Raw genomic sequence first — 20364 nt, 5'->3', positions numbered from 1 at the left:
ACAAAATGCGAGATCGATGCAATATTCTTTGCCATGCCTATAACATGGCCTGGGCCCGCCTAAAGCGTGATGAAAGCATTGGGGATAGTGTTTTTTGTGTATATTTCACATCGCATTGAGTGAGATGATAATCCAACATTTTTTATTCTTTCAAAACGTGTACATCAAATGCTCTCCGGTCTCTAGGCTCATTGCGGCCTCATTCTGATCCTGTGCATGCAACCGTGCTTCCCTTAATCAATCAAGAAATGGGGGAAAAATGTTACAACCAAATCATAAATCCTGACCAACCACGGGGAGGATGAGGGAAAAGAAAGAACGAGATGGCACTCTGGTATTTTGATAACAGCTTCACAGAAACCAATAAAAGCTATTGAGTGACGTGGCAAGCTTAAGCTCTCAGTCATAACTTTTCCGAGCCAGGATTCTCTTTCATTCCCCGACCTTTCCTAGCCAAGATGATCAAACTGAATTCTTCGACTTGGAATAATTATGCCCAAAGGAGTCCTTCAAAGCCAATCTCCAAATTTGAAACTGGACTATCGCCATAGTCCTGCTCTATGGCCTGGTTGTCTCCAAGTGAATCAACATACGGTTCTAAAAGATCATCAGATTTTTCGGACGGAATTCCATAATCTTTGAGTATTCGGGAAGAAGCAGCCATAGCTGCTTCCCTCTCCAAAACAGCTAGGTAATTGTCTTCAAATTCAAACACTAGATACTTGTCTTTACAACCTGAACAAGAATATGAACTGCCATGAGAACTACCTAATAGAATGATGATGAAGACTAGATAATGGATGTTAGGACTTACAAGCCACAAGGTGTGCTAGGTGATGAATGTTTTTTATTCGAATTCCATTGAACTTCAAAACCTGGAATTTTTACATTTTAGTACATGTGAATAAATTGGCATACGCAAGTTGTAAGGAGGACATAGAAAACCCACCTGCTGGTTGCCCATGTCCTCATATCCGATGTTCACTTCGTTTGCCAAAACCTATTGAGGACAAGATAAACAAAGTCAGGTCACATGCACTGAAATACTGTTTCCAAATTCCAATCAAGACAACCCATGTTCCACGGCACGATGACGTCATAGTACGGGAATAAAAAAATTTTCCTTTGGGGACATGAAGACTCGTTGGTTCTTGGAGGCTAAGACTACTCAACAAGAGATAACCCTGTCTCATCTCATAAACCCCAATCCCATATTCGAAAATTTGAACTGGAGACCTCCAAGTTCGAAATTTGCACGTCCTAATCATTAACTTGTTCACTTGATCCTTATAACATAAAAACATTATTATGACACTAAGAACTAGCTAGAGGGTTACTGAAAGCATATTCTTAAGTGATAGTTTGCGTTAGCTATCAATGTCCAACCTCATATCATAAGCAGCGCACCTGTGATAGTATCACGATCTGTTCTCCTTTGAACCTTGCCAAAGAGTACCGTGCCTTCGCTAGCAGTTTCAACTAAGAAGAAGAATGAAAATTAAATGTAAAACCTCAAAAGCATTTTGGTATCAAAGTGGAACTTTATCATGCTTCAGGAAGTTTTCTAGAATTTTCAACTTACCCCTATAGAGTCTTCGCACTCCTCCCTGAACATTTGACATCAATAATGAAATACAGATTACTTCATGATCAGCATTGGTATCTTTACATCATTAATCCATCCAGGAAAAAGAGTTATATAAACTGCTGGAGTGTGGGGAACGAGAAAACATACTCTATCAATGGTTCTGAAAGTGGGGTGAACACCAAACCAGCAATAATTAAATATGAAGGTTGACCTCCATCAATATGATAAGGAACCTAGAATGCCAGCCATAAAAGGATCTGAATCATTAACATCTAAAAAGAAAGCAAATGCAACCAATATTACTGGAGCTGTATCTTTTAGTTCAGAGACAAGACTTAAATTGCATACCAAATGTACTCTTCGATTTAAAACTACTTGAACTTTCATGAATCTGCCTGCTCTAACAATACCAAGCTCTGCTACATCACCTGCAAATCTGTAAGAGAGCTTAAATTGGGGGCAAGACAAACTTATATCACAAGCATATAGAATGAACGTCGCAAGAAATGACTGGAAAAGTGATAAATACAATAGGAGATTGAAAAGATGGAAAACACAAAAGATAAGAATGTTTATTCTGCAATATATTGCATAAACTGTTAAATTGAGTTAAAAAATGTATGTCAGCAGCTTTTCATGCGATTTCTTGACATTACTTTTGACTAATGAGGTAGCGAAATGCAATGCGCTCATTTGATCTGAACGGCACTGTTCCTTCAGAACCCACATGAACATCATCAAAACTCACAATCACGTCCCCCTGGAAAGGTAAAAGTAAAATAAAAAATTCCTTTCGTAACACACAATTATAAACAATGTCTAAAGAAAGCCAAACAAATCTTTATCATTAGGCTTCTCTTATCATCAGTGAGAAAATTGGACTCATGAAAAGAACTAGAAATAAATATATATTGAAGCTTTAATAAAGCTGGTGTGAATACAGAGAAATGAGATGGACAAAAAAATACAACTAAAGGTGCAACATGTTTAGATGCTTGTGAATATTGCCAACCTACCTCCTTTAAAACATTATTTGCATCTGAAGTAGGTTCAACTCTTCGAACAAGTACACCCTGTGGAAGTCAAAAAAACATTTCAGGAAATGAACCTGTGAAAGTCAAAAAACATTTAAGGAAATGAACTACTCAACAGACAAGACACTACCAATTTTTATTAAGATTAGAGATATGAATAGCAAAATTGTATCAGGTGAACTGTTAGAAAACAGGTAACTTGTTAATAAAATGGGGCCTGATGATGAATTCAGGAAAAACAAAATGCTTTGTGGAGTCTACAAAAACCACCCAGATAACAGCCACTCATAAATGTTTCCAGCTCGAAAGCTTACCAATTTCTGAATGAAGAATACTTTATATTTCCACATTCATTTGATACTGATTACTGACACTTAGCCACCTTCTTCATTAAAACTTTAACAAATTCTTGAATGTTAGAAAGAACATATATGATGCTTTTAAACCTGGCCCAGAACTTGAATGAATTATAGGAGGTCAGCACAAAAAAAAAAAAAAAAAAGCCATTAGACAATAATCTATAAATAATGTGGCCCTAATTTACATTTCTTTACAATCTCTCAGTACTGATCTACTGCTGCACGTTTTTCATTTTTCAAAGTTTTATCTTTCTCATGCCTAGTATCCTCATACACAATTTTCACATCAGTTAGTGTCCACCATCTCCTCCAAGAAGCTTCATCTGAATCTCTCTTCAGCAGGTCTACAACACAATTCTGAAATCCAACTCCTACCATGCAAATCATTCTTGTATCCCACCATCGACAAACACAAGTGCACACAAATCCCCACTATCCCCAGGGAAAATGCAAACAAAATATATGCATGTGCATGTAAGTATAAGTGCACTTGTGCATTTTTGCTTTCTATGCTGAGTAAGTTGTAGCAAATTACCTCATTAGACTGTACGTGTAAGCATGCACGAAGTGCTGGATTCTCCAACTTCTGCAGCAATACACCAAGGCAAGGGAAACCTGGAACTCAAGAAATGGTTTTTATATTTACTTTTGGAGAAAATGTCACATCACTATGATATTCATGCTTGAGTACTAGGTGTGAATCACAAGTCAATAACAGAATGATGAGTCAATGACTGAAAAAGAATATTAGCATAATGGTTAATTCTAGCAAGTGGCAGGCTGTAAGAGATGGCTGGACATCCAAGTCATTCATGGAACATAATTGGAAAAGTCATTGCATTCTGTAAGAGTATATTGGGTTCATCATGCAATTAAGTGCAGTTATAAAAATAGACAAACATTTATACGTGAACATAAAATTGAGGAAAAAATTCTAGTTGTAACTACAATTAGGGCTTTGGAAGGAAATAACATGGACCTAATGTAAGGACTCGGGCACAAGCACCACCAACCCTACAACTATTTGAGTCTAAACTACGTGAACCTCAAAATCCTAAGTTGAAATTGTTAGTAGTGATTGACTTGGACCCTTATATAGGGTCTTTACAATCACACTCTCATCAAATGCGAGAATCGGGATATAATACCACAAGCCCATCCACTTAAATTCTTGGTGCCCTTCTCAAAACCACACATCACAATCACAATCAAGGCCGCCTCCTTAAGAACAAGATCTCATCAGCACAACGTAGAAGCCCAAACCAGGCTGCCACATGCTCTACTATCAATTTACTTCACGCTTCGCAATTGAGATAACCAACTATATTATCCTAAAGTAATATGAAGCCTTCTATTTATCATCCATGTAAAATTTCTCATATAAGGTATTCAGTGAAATTTTTCTTATGTCAAATTTATATCTTAAATCCAATACAATCGATTTAAAAGTCACCAAGAGAAATAAACCAAACCAGATAGAAACTTAAGTATCATTTACAATTCATAAGATCTTAAATAACCACTAATGCCTTAACACTAAAGTAAGCTCTCAAGTTTGATCCCTAAGCTATCTCACTAGTAATCTGTAATATATCAACGAGTGATTGAGCAATCATAGCTCAACAAGTATAGCTCCTCAACAAGTGTGTATATCTATAACATGATCATTGGCAACACATACCATTTTTCAAATATCGTATCAAGCAAAATTATAGATTCAATATTTAGAATTCATAAAATTTCATCTTAGCTATGGTTACTATTATAATGCTTGACAAAAGCCATATCACAATATCATTCTCTTCATCATTACTACTATACCTGTTAGTAGGATTATAACTACTATAACACGTTAACTGGACCATGTGCTAACTATTATAATCCGTTAGCAGATCATATGTCAACTACTATAAACCATTAGCGGAACCATCGAACTAATTCTACTGTTGATTATCCCACTTTCCCAAAGTCACTTAGTAGCTTTTTTAAAATATTCTTTAAAAGCATAACAAGAATTTCATCTCATTCATAAACCAAAATCCATCATAATAAATAAATAAAATAAAAAATAATCATATGCTTGACCCTATTTCATATATAGAAGATAAAGGAACAAAATATTCAATTCATTTAAAGAAACTTATATATATATATATATATATATATATATATATTTATATATAAAGCCACCCAAATGACACAAAGTCTTCCAAATGATAAATTTGAAGACTTGCACACTACTCACTAAAATGACTATATCTTAGGCTACAAAACTTGAAATCATGGTTCATTTGATGCGTTAGAAACTATGAAATAGGCTTTCCATCCATATATAGCTCAAACCATAATTCAAAATAGAAAATGTTCAGTAAAATCCCAAAATTACCCCTGGCACTGCTGCTAACAAATCCCTTACTAGTAGGAATATTCCAACATAAAACCCAAATTGATACGGTGGCTGCTCAGTCAAGTACTTATACCTTAAGTTAAATGGTCTTGTAAATGAATGTCCAATACTGGTATGCATCTAAGTGTTTGACTCACCTTTTGCTTAAAGTTTTGGACTTGTGGAGTCTACTAAAAAGGATCCAAAAGTAAGAAAAGAATACGTGAATACGTCTATTATATATATCGATACAATAGTTTTTATATAAAATTTATTTTCATATTTTCCTTTATCAATAAAACAAAAAAAAATTCTTTTAAAATATTTTCATAAATTAATTTATTAATTCTAAATAGTTTCATTCCATAAATAAAAAATTAGATATATTTTTAATGATCTTACAACTCAAACCCATTTAAATAAATAGATAGCTACACAAGAGCCCAAGACATGCAAACCCTAAGGTGTTAATATATATAAACCCAATTAGAAGAAGACATAAATGGAGAGGATTTGGGCCAAATATTAACTCCTTTCCGAAGCCCAAGTAGTAATGTAAAAGGACAGCCCTAATCTAAGCCCCCACTTCTACTCTTTTTCCTTTTTGTATTCTATGCCGTTGTTCTTCTCTAGTTCTCCCTGCCAGCCGCATGACAGTAACAGTTATAAAAAATAAACATATTAAAAATAAATAAATAAATAAAAATTTATATAAAAGTTGTTTTAAATAAACTGAATATTTTATTTCTTTATTTTTTATATATGAACTAAGGTCAAACATATGATTACTTTTTATTTTATTTATTTATATAGTGGGTTCTTAAAACAAATGATTTCTTAAAACAGTCTTTAAGAAAATTGTTCGACAGTCTAGCTAATGGGTTATACTAGCTAGCATACAATCCTACTAATGGGTTATTTAGCACACAGTCTCATTAACGTAATGATCATGAGAATGATAATGTCGATATGACCCTTTTCACAAGTTATAGTAATGACAATAGGAAAGATCGAAACTGAGTTTTAAACGTTGAATCTATGATTTTGCTTGATACGATATTTGAAGAATGGTATCTATTGCCAACGATTTATTGACATGTGAAATTATCCATTTTGATTATAATGATTTTTTAACTAACTTGAAGCATGATTTATTGATCAACTAATGTTCTTGAATGATCTTATATAAATAAATATAAAATATGTATATACATATATGTATATATGCCATATATATAAAAGTGTGTATACATATATGTATATATGTATATACATATGTGTTTGTGCATATACGTACTTACCTTCTCCTTGGTGAGTCGAAGTGGGGTTCCGTCCTCACACACACACACACACACACACACACACACACACACACACATAATGCTTTATCCAATAAGGTGTGTGTAACTACACTTGTTGAGTTATGGTTTCTCAATCCTTACTTTATATTTTACAGATGATTAAATGGGGAGAAGCTCTCAACTTTTAGAGAGCTAGGAGATCAAATTTGGGAATTTACTTCAGTATCGAGATATTAATAGTTATTTGAGATCTTATGAATTGTAAATGATGTTAGTTACTATTTTTGAATTATTTCTCTCGATAACTTTTAAATTGGTTGTATCAGATTTCATTTTGAATTTCATTAAGGAAATTTTGAAGAATACTTTATTTTAGTCTTTTATATGGATGATACATAGAAAAGCTTTGTATTACTTTCCAGCATTGCTTCAAGGTAATTTTTTATTTTTGAAGTGTATTGCTAAAATGACTGTGCATGTCTTGATTTTAAGATGTGACTCTTAAACTAAGAGCCTCATGCGTCGACATCCTTGAAGAATATAAATAAATATATTGAAGCTCCATCTCTAAAATTCTTAAGAATGAATTCATATCATAAATTAACAATAATATTACAAGACTAAAATCTGCCTCTTTCGTGGAGAAGAATTGCTTTATATAAGCATATATGAGACAAACGAACTGGTTACTATCCATGATAATAACTTACATGACAAGTCTTAATCATACACAACTTTTGATAAAGTAGATGCTAAAATACTAAAAAAAAACAAGCTTGGACAAGTTGTCTTGAATTCCAGGGGGTGCACTTCTTTTAATGTGACACTTCTTTTGATGCTTTCTCTCATCTTTTGGTAAAGTTCTTTTATAAAAGAAGACATGACAACACACTGACATACTTAGCACACACTAGCACACTTAATTAAACAAAATTTTGATGAGGTGTAATTTTCAAGGGGTCCATGTCAGCGTTGAAGTCCATGGGGTCAGGTTGAACTTCTCTTTAGAATCATTGATTCAATAGTGATAGGTTGACGTGCCTGATATGCAGAGGTTCATAATACCAACAGTTTTGCTCCCAACAACAACATTTATCAAAGTAGATGAGAGCATATCTTTTGAGTGTTGAGGAGTACTCAAGCAAATAGTGTTTGGACCGGTCATTCGAAAAAGTGGAAAAGGTATGCATAAGGAGTGTAACACCGCCTAGTAAAGAAATGCCTTGGAGAATGGGTTGTCATAGAGGGAATAATTTAGCGAAGTGTAGGACCATGTCCATGGCTGAAACCCATTTTCAATAAAAGGTAAAAAAAGATACTTTGGTATGGGTACTTGTGTAGGCTGTCTAGCAGATCAAAAGTCCATTTTTTGAGTGGATGAAACCATTGTAAAAAGGTGTGCAAGGGGCTGTCTCAAGATCTTGGTTCGAAGGCCCACTTGAGGAAAGGTTAGAGAAACTCAATGGCAATAGTGTGGAGCTGGCAAAGATACCACAAAGATGGTAAGAGGTCTTGTGGGAAGTGTCCCAAATAAGAAAGACGAAAAAGGAAGGAATGAAAATTTAGGATCAATTTCGATTGCCCTGATTGTGTGATTCTCATGTCTCCTGATAATATAAGGTTGGTAGTAAAAGAGTTTATCTTTTGCCTTAGAATCTATAATTTTGTGTATGATTTCAAAGATGAGTTCTGGCGAGAGTTTTTTTTAAAAAAAAGATTCATTTTTTTCCGGTTAATGGAGGAAGGTTTTATTATAGCAATGATCAAGAGAATTTTTAGAGAGACTTATGCAGAGAAATGGAGGTTGGTCTGGAAAGCATCACTACAATGATATTGTCTTCGCCTTTTATATGCTTGAAAGTGATTGAGTATTGCGAAAACATTGTGTCCGTCGAAACAATTGTGCATTGCAAAGGATTTTCTTTTTAAAGTTTAGCATGTATTCAAAGATTAACATGTCAGACTCAATAGTGAAAGGACGACCACTGACATAAAACTCGATCCTTTGCATATCATATTTTACTATAAATATTTCTTTGAAAATGGAGTGATAGTTGATTTTTTAATCTTTAAATCTTCCATTTTGTATTCACAAATCTATTTACATTGACTTATTCAAGAAATACCATGAACCAATATTTATTACTTGCATCTGTATGGAGGATTCTCCTATCATGTGAGAATCTTGACTGCTTTTGTATGCTTCTATATTCACTGAGCTAAGAATCTTCCTTTAACATCAATTGGGGTGGACTTGATATTTTGGCGAAATTTGGGATGAGTTTGCCTATATGATCAACAATTCTGAGGAACTGTTAAACTTGTTTTTTGGTGAGGTGTTCACTCAGGAAAGACTATAGCTCATGGGTAATGTGTGGTTGAGTTATGTATTGTCCATCTTTGAGATGCATTATAAGAAAATCAATCTTTGTGGTACCAATTATCGTCTTCTTTTCAGATAACATGATATCACACTGTAGACAATAAATTAGAATCTTTTCAAAAGTTACTTATAACTTGTCTCATCGGAGAGAACAGTAAGATATTGTCAATACAGATAATAGCATTATCCAGAATTAGACTAAATATTTAAATCATGTTTTTTTGAAATAATGATGGTGATGTGTTCAGACCAAAGTTATTATCTATTGAAAATGGTGTTAGAGGATGCAAAGTGTTGTCATGTATCTTTCAGACTGAAGAACTCCAAGTTGCCAAAATCCTACGTTAAGATCGAACTTGGAAAATACTTTTGCATTTGACAAGTTTGTAAAGAGTGTCTTTCTATTTGGTAATGGAAACTTGTCATCTACTAGGAACAAATGGAGTGGCTTATAATTAATGATCAATCATAATTTCCCACGTACTTGCTCTAACCTTTTGTTGACGTAAAATGCCTCACAAGCCCATTACCAAACATGGGCTCAATCAGACATTGGCTCATCATGACCTTTTGAAAAGATTTCAATCTATTATCCAACAATATCATGTTATCTGAAAAGAAGATAATAATTAGTACTAAGAGATAGATTTATTTGGAATGCATATAAAAAATGGGCAATACATAACTCAGCCACACATTGTCGAAAAGCTACAATTTTTCTTGAATGAAAACCTAACAAAAAGACAAGTTTAATAATTTTTTGGAATTGTTAATTATTATATAAGTGAATTCATTCCAAATTTTGTCAAGATATCAAATCCACTTCAATTGATGTTAAAGAAAGATTCCTCAGCTCAGTGGACACATAAGCAAACAAAAACAATCAAGATTATCAAATCTATAGCTTAGTCACTTCCAACTCTACAGATTCTCTCGCATGGTAAGAGAATCCTCTAAGCAAATGCAAGTAATAAATATTGGTATATGGTGTTACTCGAAGAAATCAATCGAAAAAGAAAGATTTACGAATACAAAGTGGAAGATTTAAAGATTTGAAAATCCACCATCACTCCACTTTCAAGAAAATAATTGCAATCAAATATGGAATTCAGAAGTTTGAGTTCCATCTCATTGGTCATCATTTCACTATTGAGCCTAACATATCGACCTTTAAACACATACTTAACTTCAAGAAGAAAACCTTTCCCAATGCACAATTGGTTTGATGGGGTGCAATGATTTTTGCAGTACTCAATCACTTGCAAGCATATAAAAGGCAAAGACAATGTTATCCCAAACATGCTCTTCAAACCAACCGTCATATCTCCACATAGACCTTTCTCCTCAAAAATTCTTCCAATCATTGCCATAATGGAACTTTTCTCCTCCACCAACCTAAACAAAGAATCTTTCCCTTTTAAAAAACTCCATTAGAACTCGTTTATGAAATCGCACACAAAACAATAGATTTCAAGACAAAAGATAAACTCTTTTACTATAAATCTAGCATTATCATGAGATATGGTGATACATCAATCCCACCAATTGAAATACACCCCAAATACCCCTTTATCCATCCATTTTACTTACCCACAAGACAATGGATAACCTTCCCCCAAAAAACCCTTTGTTAACTATGGTATTTCAATCACCTCCATTATATTGCCATAGAATTCCTGCCCAACCTTCTCTTAAAAACTATCCAAAAATTCCAAAACAACATGGTCTAGCCCAGAAGACATCCTCTTGACCTCAGTCATGAAAATCTCAAACATTTTCTCGATTGGATTTGGCCCACACCCATTTGGAAATAATGAATCACAACATACCATAAGTTGAACAAAACAAACCTTACATTATCCTCATTTTTCACAACCTTTGTAGCTATGTAAGTGCTACCTAGTACTTTCCCCTACACGACCATTCTTACTAGTCAAAAATACTCCCTCCATGATGAAATCACTACTCACCCTTAGGAGTATGATGAGATTCAAAGACAGCTCTGTGAGCTCAATAGAACCATACCCTCCGAAATCTGGCCCTAAGCTTAAGACTAGACGCCATGGAAGGGCTATCTTAATCACTACATCACACAGCTGAACATTGACAGACACATTTATGAGCAAAAGTTCACAAACCCAATAATTAGACCACTCCACCCTGAATTTGAATTTAAAATGTCCCGTCTAAAGCCATTAAAATGGAACCCGTACTGGCAAACTCTAGTAATCTGAGACCCACAACCAAAGCCACCCATCTACTGGGATGACTCTCAAGATCCTTATGCTTTTGATACAAACCCCTATGATCTCAGAAAAGTCTTTTGACCTTGAAGATTTCTTTGTAAACAAACTACAACCAGGACCAATCAAGCAACCTGCATCAAACTTGAACTTGGCAACCTCCAACTCCACCAAGCCAAAAACCATGGAACAAGAATTTGAACCCACGGACGAAGATATTCCCACACAAAAGGAAATGGAAATCTCCCGTCTCATATGACTTGAGACTTCCAAATATGGATTTTCCTCGAGCAAAAAATTCCCATCTCAATTTCCCATTTAACAATGATTAGGACTAATCACCTAAGATCATCAAAATTATTTTTAATTAAGTGTGCTAATGTGTGCTAAATATGTCAATGTGTTGTGATGCCTTTCTCAGTAAAAGAGTTTCACCAAAAGACGAGAAATAGTATCAAAAGAAGTGCACCACAGGAATCCAAGATAGCTTGTCCAAACTCGTTTGTCTTTTAGTATCTGCTTTATAGTGTTTTAGCATCTACTTTATCAAAAGTTGTGTACGATTAGAACTTATGATGTAAGCTTTATCAAAGCAGTCTACTTTAGGTCTCGTTAACCAGTTCGTATTGGTGCGCCTCATGTATACCTATATAAGGCAACTCCTCCATGAAGGCAGCAAATTTTAGTCTTGTAATATTTTCCCTAATAAAATATCAAGTATGTTTTTCTAAGCTCCTTTTTTTGGTTACTCTCTCTTCTCAATTAGTAGCTTGTATGAAACCACTGCTCACACCAAGTAAGCAATGACATGACTCATATGCTCTGCACTTACCATTCCAGTGGATCCTCTACATCAGAAAACTCATGGAGTTGATTACTAACCACTGCATGTCACTATAGAATTAGCGTTGTAGTCCAATTCATCGTGCATTGTTAATGTAGCATGACAGCGTATGCCATAAGAGTCCAGACTTAACTAGACCGTGTTGCCAAGAATGCGTTTGAGTCAAAAGTTGGCTAGAATACCTTGGTCTCTACTTAACGCTACAGACTACTTGCTTATGCACATAGATTTAAATGCAAGCAAAATACATATTTCAAAAAAAAAAAAAAAGGAGTATCAAAAGACTACGTATGGAAGAGTCTCTCACCTGTGTACTTCCCATTCCTCTCATAGTCACTTAGAAAATGGGATACAACTGTAGTTGGTATCACATAACCAATATTTTCAGCCTCTTCAGATCTGTAAACCTAAAGGAAGTCTCCCATCAAAACATTATATGTGGTAGTTAGGGAGAGAGAAAGGTTGAGACGGACTAAACATAGCACAAGCAAAAAAACATGATGAAAAGAATAATAGTTGATAAAATAAAATTCAGCCCAACAAGTGTGTCAAAATTTGAAAGGAAGCAAGTATAAAAGCACTATCTCTCCTTGTCACATATTGCTATTCTTCTTTGACATGTTTACAAATTTTAAGGAGTGCACTTTACTTTTGCATGTTATACATTTAGTGCTTAACTCGTCATTTGCCTTAATAACTAATTCAATTAAGGCAAGGGTAAGACACCAAAAATCAATAATTAATGCTTGTTTTAGTAATGAACAATCATTTTGAGACAACTCAAAAGGAAAAATGGAATGCAATGGCACTTATGAAAAAAAGGGAATATAAATTGAACTAAACTAAATAAATGATTAAAAAACAAAAGTCGTCTCACAACAGATTTTGGCATAAATCCACAAATTAAAAGTCAAACAAAATTGACACAAAAGATGTACCTGAAATGCAACCCCAATGCACTCTCCCTGCTCGTTGAATGCAGGACCACCACTATTACCTAAAATCTACCAAGTACGCAATGATTATCACAATGATATGGGTAACGCCTTTCAAAAAGTGACATGTTGCAAGGCTTAGATACATAAATTTCAATGACCTACTGACCAGGATTTATTGCCGCGTCAATTTGAATGCCCAACAAATCAGATGAGCCATGGGCATATGATGTGACCTGAAGATATCAGTTAGAAACTCAATACTGTTATTCCCTTAACATGTTGGTGAGCAAGAAAATATACAAACAATAAAAAGAAAAAACATGGATATAGGCATCAAAGTAATAATAAGGTAAGGAAAGATCTGATAGATACTTGTTCATTATCACTTAGAAGGGGTGAATCAAACCTCTATACGGGATACTACTCCCTTTGTCACTGAAATAGTGTCTCCTCCTAGGGGATATCCCACAACAGTTACTGCATCCTGCCCATCAAGAAAACAGAACAGAAACAGCTCAAAAAACTTGAAATTGTTATTCACTAAAGCTTCAAAACCTTGTATCTAACTTAGAAAAAGCAGAACTGTGGCTGTCATGTTAATAAAAGGAAAAATGGAGCAAATTTTATGTTACTATTTTGAAGTTCAGTGTAAGCTATGAGGGCCTTCATGCCTTCTATCTTTATGACATATCCCATGCCTGATACAGATCAGGCAGATATGCAGAACTTCTCACAATGACATTACAGATATACAAAGCTTATTATGACCTTAGATGACCTCACAAAATGGTGTAAATACTTAGAATGGTGCTAGATTCTTAATTGTTCAGCTATATCTGTTTGATTTTAAATAGCAGATCATATTACTGAAATAAAAACACAGAGAAAAAATCAAAGACCATAGGCATTTCTTTTATGATATATTAGTCCTCTGCTGAATCCAAATAGATACTTATTTCATTGAGGCATTGAATCAACCGAACTGTCTTTAAGATTCGTGATGAAGCCTGAGATATTGCAACATGGACTGAGAGAATAGTTCTATGCTCAGAAAAAAGTGACGGGCTGTTCAAAACCTGAAGACCCGGCAAGTGTCCCAAGCGGAGTGGCTCAGCTCCTCTCCAAAATTCCTTACTCTCGACTGAAAGCAAAGCTATATCACAATCAACACCTCTGGCTAAAACCTGTTCATCAAATCATGAGAAGAAAGTAAGCAGCAAGGTCTTAATAACGGTGAACAAGCAGACAACTCCTGATCTGAACAGCTTGGAAGTTGGAAGTTACTTATCATATTTTCAACTGGTGTACCTTGCTAGTCAATGGTGTGCTTCAACATGCATAAATCTTCATTCAATATAATTATCCTTTTTATGGGTATTCTAAACAAATATAATAATTTGAAGTAGGTTATTATTTGATGAGGAAACCTATATAGGTTAAATTCATTCATACTTTTATCCTACTAAAGTACTAATGAAATTTAACTTGTTCAACAATCACCCATAAGACTAGTTCAGACTTAATCTGGATTTGCTAAGAAATATGAAAAACTGAAGTCATAACATTGCAAGCATAGTTGAGGACCACAAAGACACAAAAATGCCTGAAGGTAAAAGTGAAGCAACCAAAAAAGCACTTGAAAAAGGCAAATCAAGATCTTGGGCCTGCCTGAGGGTAGATTCTATAAATGCTAATACTTGCCATGTCCATCATTTTATATCTATTCAAAACCATCTGATGTAATTTCTTATCATTTGTATGTAAATCCCCATAAACACCGTACTTGTATCAGGTCATATATTTTATTTGAAAATATATAAGTATATTGAGTGGTTGAGACAATTATTTTTTTTTCAGCTAGATTTCTTTATTTTGCCTACATAAAAGTAAATGGCAATTGCCAGACTGCAGCCCAAATATAAAACGAAACAGTTAGAAGGACAAAGGAGGAGGTGGGCTTGATATTCAAAATCATAGCAACAAAAACCAGGAAAAAGAATCAACGTGAACGAAAAGGAACCCACCCTAAGCAACTAAACTGCTGAAGTCATTGATATCTGGAATGTCATGCTATTTACTAACTGATTTACATTTTCTTGCCAATAGTGATGTATCATTAATCATTACTCCTTTCTACATTGGGCTAATGTTTTATGCCTTCAAATGATATGGAGGAAAAAAAGATGGTACTAAAATCATAAGTTGTTAACCCACATTAATAGAAATTAAGCAAATTGTTTGAGCTGAGATTTAAGACATTGCTGACTAAACATTCTGAGAAAGCATTAAATATTTATTAGGAGCAATACCTTAGCAACATATTTGGTGTCATCTCCCCTTCTTTTTACTTTAACCTGTTGTCAAAAATGATAAAAGCAAATAGAATAACCAACTGAACATAATAGCGAAATGCAATCAAAGCATACAAGAAATAAAAGCAAATAAACAACAACTCCAACTTATGAGAGAAAAATTGAAATAGCTAATATGTACAGTACTGTATGACCTTATGTACTTCACTTAACAACCAAGGTCAAGAAGTCCATTGTGACATGGGTAGTGAGGGCCATGAGATATGGCACAAACCACTTCACACTCCTTGTCTCAGTGAAGAGAACTTAAAAATCCCAATCTATGTGCATCTAAACCCAGACAGTATGATAGCATAATGCAGATATCCAACTAACGAATAGGATACTAAAAATGTAAGTGGAATTTTTAAATTATTAACTCTCAAAATCAATACAAAAATGATCTTCACTTTCCTTAATATGCCATTCTTCTTTCACATTTTAAAAGTGCATACAGAAGTAAAGGAGATGCCAAAGATGCTAAACTAATCGGGCTTGCATTCTTAGTAGTGGAAACTAAAGCAGGCCCTGTTTCTTGTCAGTAAATTGTGAACCTAAAATCTGAAATCCTCCAACAAATGCCATCTAGAAACTCCCTTTAAATTAGGTTCTAGCCCAATTCCTTTTATGTTGACACTGGACGAGAAATGGTACAATCAGCTTTCTAAAATCAATAAACAGTATAAGCTGTGACAACTGGTTTAGAGAATGATCTCCAGCAAACTCCAAAGCTTTTTTATTCAGCAAAATGATGATTTGACATTTATTTCCATTAAGTTTTACAGATAATTTAATATCTATTTGCATACTCGAGAACTATAATAGATTACCTGTGTATCATGTTCCACGCAATGTGCATTTGTTAAAAGTTTCCCATCCCCAATCATGAAAGCACTGCATGACAAAAGGAACATAACTATCAATTAAAATCTAATACCTGGAATACAACATAAGATGAATGAAAGACAATAAACCACTTGACAGGAATTAGAAAAGCCTGAGAACCAACTAAACTGCTTTTTTTTCTCTATTTTTTCTTAAATCTATCTGTATGCTTCAGGAGCAGGAAACAAGTTAGAATATTGCCTTCCAGTGCTTGTAAATTGTCTTTGCTTTTGCCAAGGAAGGGAATAATCAGGTGCAGTATGGGTGCAGTAAACCTAAATCAGAGATAAAACAAGGAATATAATTAACAAATAGCAAATAAACAGAAAGGAAAAGCTCTGTAAATTATTGACTTACCAACATATTCACTCTAATAACCATTTATTCTCAAAAAATAGTAACAATGATAATAAAGATCAGTATGGGGTTCTGCCTAACGAATATGTGTAGCTTGCTGCTTGAAGATGCATCCAAAATGCCTATTTAGCTAAAACAATTTCTTCTCTTATATTTAGAAACGTCAAATGGCATTTTAGTCTAAAATAAGCAATCTGCACACCCAAAAACTTCCAGAGAAACCAAACCAGTATCAATTGCACTATCCTGGCACCCAATGACCTAGCCATCTTAATTTTCCATAGCACATGTGTGTTAGACACTTTGGGAAAGAGTACAGATAAGGCTTGGTAGATCATGATCGTGCATTTGTGGTATGATAACTCAAAACTAAGGACCATACCATCTACAGCATAAACATGAACTACATCTATAGCAAAAAAGATGCACACAAAAGCTACCAGACTTGCACATGAGCCACTCAAAATTGCAACAATTAGAAATGCAAAAGTATGATAAAGGCAATATGGCACTCTATTGTTTAACAAACTAAATATATTGAAAATTTTCAACATAACAAAAGTTGTCTTTTTTTTTTTTCGCTTTAATCTATTTTGAACCTTCACAACAGCATTGAGAAAGGTTGCATCCTGAAGATTCCCTGGTTCAACCTGAAATAAAATGGAAAGAGGTCATAACAAATAAAGAGTTACAGAAAAGCTTCAAGAGTGCACAAAAGAAACAGGAGTGAGCATGTGATAAGGCAAGTAGTATTACAAATATGCTAAGAGTTTTATTAAGCACAGTTGTGGCAATTTTGAGAAACAAAATTATAATTATGACTATTCCAGATAATAAACAAGAAGTTCTCAAAAATTTTCAAGGGCTTCCAACATTAGCATGATTAGCACTTTCTACATTGTAAGTGTTGGGTGCCATGTATACAATGATTGAAGTCAAGTAACTTTGTACACGGGCCTTGTTAACAATTGATGCGAAAGTCATAATGAAATCCAGGTTTCTTGAGAAGAATATACAACAAACTCATAAGAAAATTGATTAGACCCCAGGTGTCCTGAATGGCTGGAAAATGGGGTTTATGCATATGCAAAAACCTAGCTTAAACTTGTGGTTTCTACTTGAGAAAAAATAGCCAAGCAACAACTGAATATAAATTCAATCCAATCATGCAAGTCTGTAATCAAAGGCTTCACATTCAGCAACTGTTTGAAGTAAAACAATTTCCCTTGAAACTACATGTTTGCAAATGTACCTGTTGCTCCCTCAGGTCAAGCTGAAACTCCTCCCTGTCTTTTCTTTGCGTACCGAATGATTTAAAACCTGTTGATTGAGGACGCCCCATGTCCCCTCTACCACTAATTCCATCAGCATATAAACTGGACTTTTCATCTTTTGATCTTCCTGGAAGTTTCTTCTGGGAAACAGGATCTTTCTGAATACAAAATAATACATTAGTGACCAGTTAATAAGGATCAAATTGATCTGAGGACCACGGTGCTATGAAAGAAACCCCAACATGTTAATTTTACATTGGAATCAACAGAACATAGCATGAAAGGTTCAGACACAGAGCATTCTCTTATTAACACCAATACCACATATCCCGTCCATCTTGTTCTAAGATAAAAGCTTTCCCAAAACCTACTTTGCAAGCGCATACAAAATGGTTAATTAAAAAAAAAAAACAAGTAAACATTTATTGTTAAAAGCTTTGATCGGTCACTTCACTTTGATGCATTGTGGCACAATAATGTTCATAATCAGTAAAATCAAACAGCGGCTGTTCTTAAACCCTAAAAGATTACTTCCACCTTCTCCTGCAAACCAAATTACGCTATTGTACCGATTTAAAGTATTAAATTCTTCCCCAAACGACAGAAACGAACCACAAACGACATTTCCAATTGCCCAATCTCAAATGAGGAAAACTCGAAGTATAAACCCAAAAAAAATGCGCCACCAATCAAACTATAAGCAATTAAACATCGATAACACGTGAAATTTTACGACACCAAGTCGCATCAGTTTCAGTGAAATTTGAAAAAAGGGAAACCAAAATCAAATTTAAATAAAGGTTAGAGAATTTGAACAAAAGAAAAAGGTTAGAGTTTACCTTAACGTTGAACTTACGGGGAGATGTCGACGAGCAACTCTTCAGAGCTCTTTTCTTGTCATTGGTGGCTTTAGGAGAGAGCGCGTCGAGGGACGCCTGTGAAGTGGAGGTGGAAGTGGCTAAACGCCGATGGTAAGAAACGGAGTAACGGAATTTAACGGTGGAGCTGAGTACGGAGAAGCAGCAGTGGGCGACTGCTATTGCCATAATAATAGTATATATTTAAGCGCTGCAACGGCTAAAAGGAAAATGGTGAGGGAAAGGAGATTTTTGCTTTTAGAGAGTGAACATACACTCTCACTTTTCCTTATCCTCTGGGTTCGTAAGATTAGGTTACTGATTTTGGCGCCTCCTTCATTTTGACCAATGAGGTGCCTCCTTGATAAGGAAAATTATTTTAGTGTAAAATATCTAATTTTTAAATTTCGATTCAAATTATATAAAAATACATTAATTTTTAAAGTACACATTTATTTTTAAAAAATATTTTTTATTAAAATATAAATCTAATCATTAATCAATTGTTAATATTTTTATCAACATGCTAACATGTTAAAGATAAAAAACAACTTTACTCTTAATTAATTTATATAATTTTATTATTTTTTTATTAATTAAAAAAAATTTCCATCAAGAAACACCAAATATGATGCTCGCCAAATGGGACCCGATGCTCCCTTAAGGGGGAGCTCCCTAAGGCAGCATCGATGCTCCCTTTCTTTGGATAGCATTCATCAGTGTTTTTTTTTATTTTTTTTAAATAATAATAATTTTTAAATTAATAAAAAAATAATATTTTATTTTTTTTATAATTTTTGTTAATAGTGTTTATGCTCTTAAGAGGAAGTATTTATTTTTAAAATTAATAAAATTTTAGGCAATTTCGATTCAAATTTAAAAAATAAATAAATTTTATCTATTATTTTATTATTTATACAAGGGAGTTTGGGCGTTTGTTAAGGGTATTTTAACCCTTTGAAATGACACGTCACCGCCCGGTTATTTCGGGAATCCGTTGGGAATATATGGTTTGATTACTGGTGCGATGAGCTGACTGAAGCTCACGTGAATAGGGCTGTGCAAACGGGTAGTTCGGTTAATTCGGTTACTGGATATCCAGTAACCGAATTAACCGAACTCCTATATAAAACTAACCGAAACCGAACCAAAGTAAAAAACTAACCGAACTACCCGAAACCGAACTAACTCGATTAGTTCGGTTACCAAAAATCGAATTTAATAATTTTTTTTTTACAAAACAAAAAATTAAATGTTATTTACTCTCTTTCGGCACCTCTTTACTCCCAAATGAGGCTTGTGTGACAAAATATATGAAACAAAGGTACAGTCAACTTTAATAGAGACACAAAAATATACACAAAAATGTCCAGTACCCCAAAAGTTCTTACAACTCCCTTGAATATATTCAAGAAATAGAGCAAGAAATATCCCACAGCAGCACAACTATAACCAAAAATCAGGGAAAGATGCTGCACTTTTACAACAATTTAGACATGCAAAACGAAAAAAGGACCCGCATCATTTCGATCCTTATAAATTTCAACATAGTAGAAAAGCAAAA

The 20364-nt window shown here is 34.3% G+C and overlaps 1 protein-coding gene across 2 annotated transcripts; it reads right to left on the bottom strand.

Annotated features, from left to right (window-relative positions):
- Window positions 1-115: 115 nt before the first annotated feature.
- On the bottom strand, window positions 116-19124 carry DEG2 (DEGP protease 2). 2 transcript variants are annotated; one of them, XM_007050714.3, is made up of 21 exons: window positions 18783-19124; window positions 17922-18101; window positions 17269-17319; window positions 16514-16587; window positions 16258-16321; window positions 15386-15430; window positions 14153-14260; window positions 13483-13560; window positions 13243-13309; window positions 13077-13135; window positions 12446-12545; window positions 3517-3596; window positions 2605-2661; window positions 2245-2348; window positions 1937-2024; window positions 1736-1821; window positions 1583-1607; window positions 1408-1479; window positions 950-1000; window positions 815-875; window positions 116-735 (listed from the first exon to the last, which is right to left on the bottom strand). In XM_007050714.3, the coding sequence occupies exons 1-21, from the start codon at window positions 18987-18989 to the stop codon at window positions 491-493; spliced, it is 1902 nt and encodes a 633-aa protein (XP_007050776.3). In that variant the 5' UTR covers window positions 18990-19124; the 3' UTR covers window positions 116-490. The 2 variants fall into 2 exon arrangements, 1 of the variants encoding a protein (XP_007050776.3); XR_001929449.2 differs by lacking the exon at window positions 116-735 and having other exon boundaries at window positions 1387-1479.
- Between the last annotated feature and the right edge of the window lie 1240 nt (window positions 19125-20364).

This window comes from Theobroma cacao, chromosome 1 (assembly GCF_053813885.1).
Source record: "Theobroma cacao isolate CCN51 chromosome 1, ASM5381388v1, whole genome shotgun sequence".
NCBI classification, from domain to species: Eukaryota; Viridiplantae; Streptophyta; class Magnoliopsida; order Malvales; family Malvaceae; genus Theobroma; species Theobroma cacao.
The sequence above is the reverse complement of the archived record's forward strand: the minus strand, read 5'-3'. Positions and strand labels throughout refer to the sequence as shown.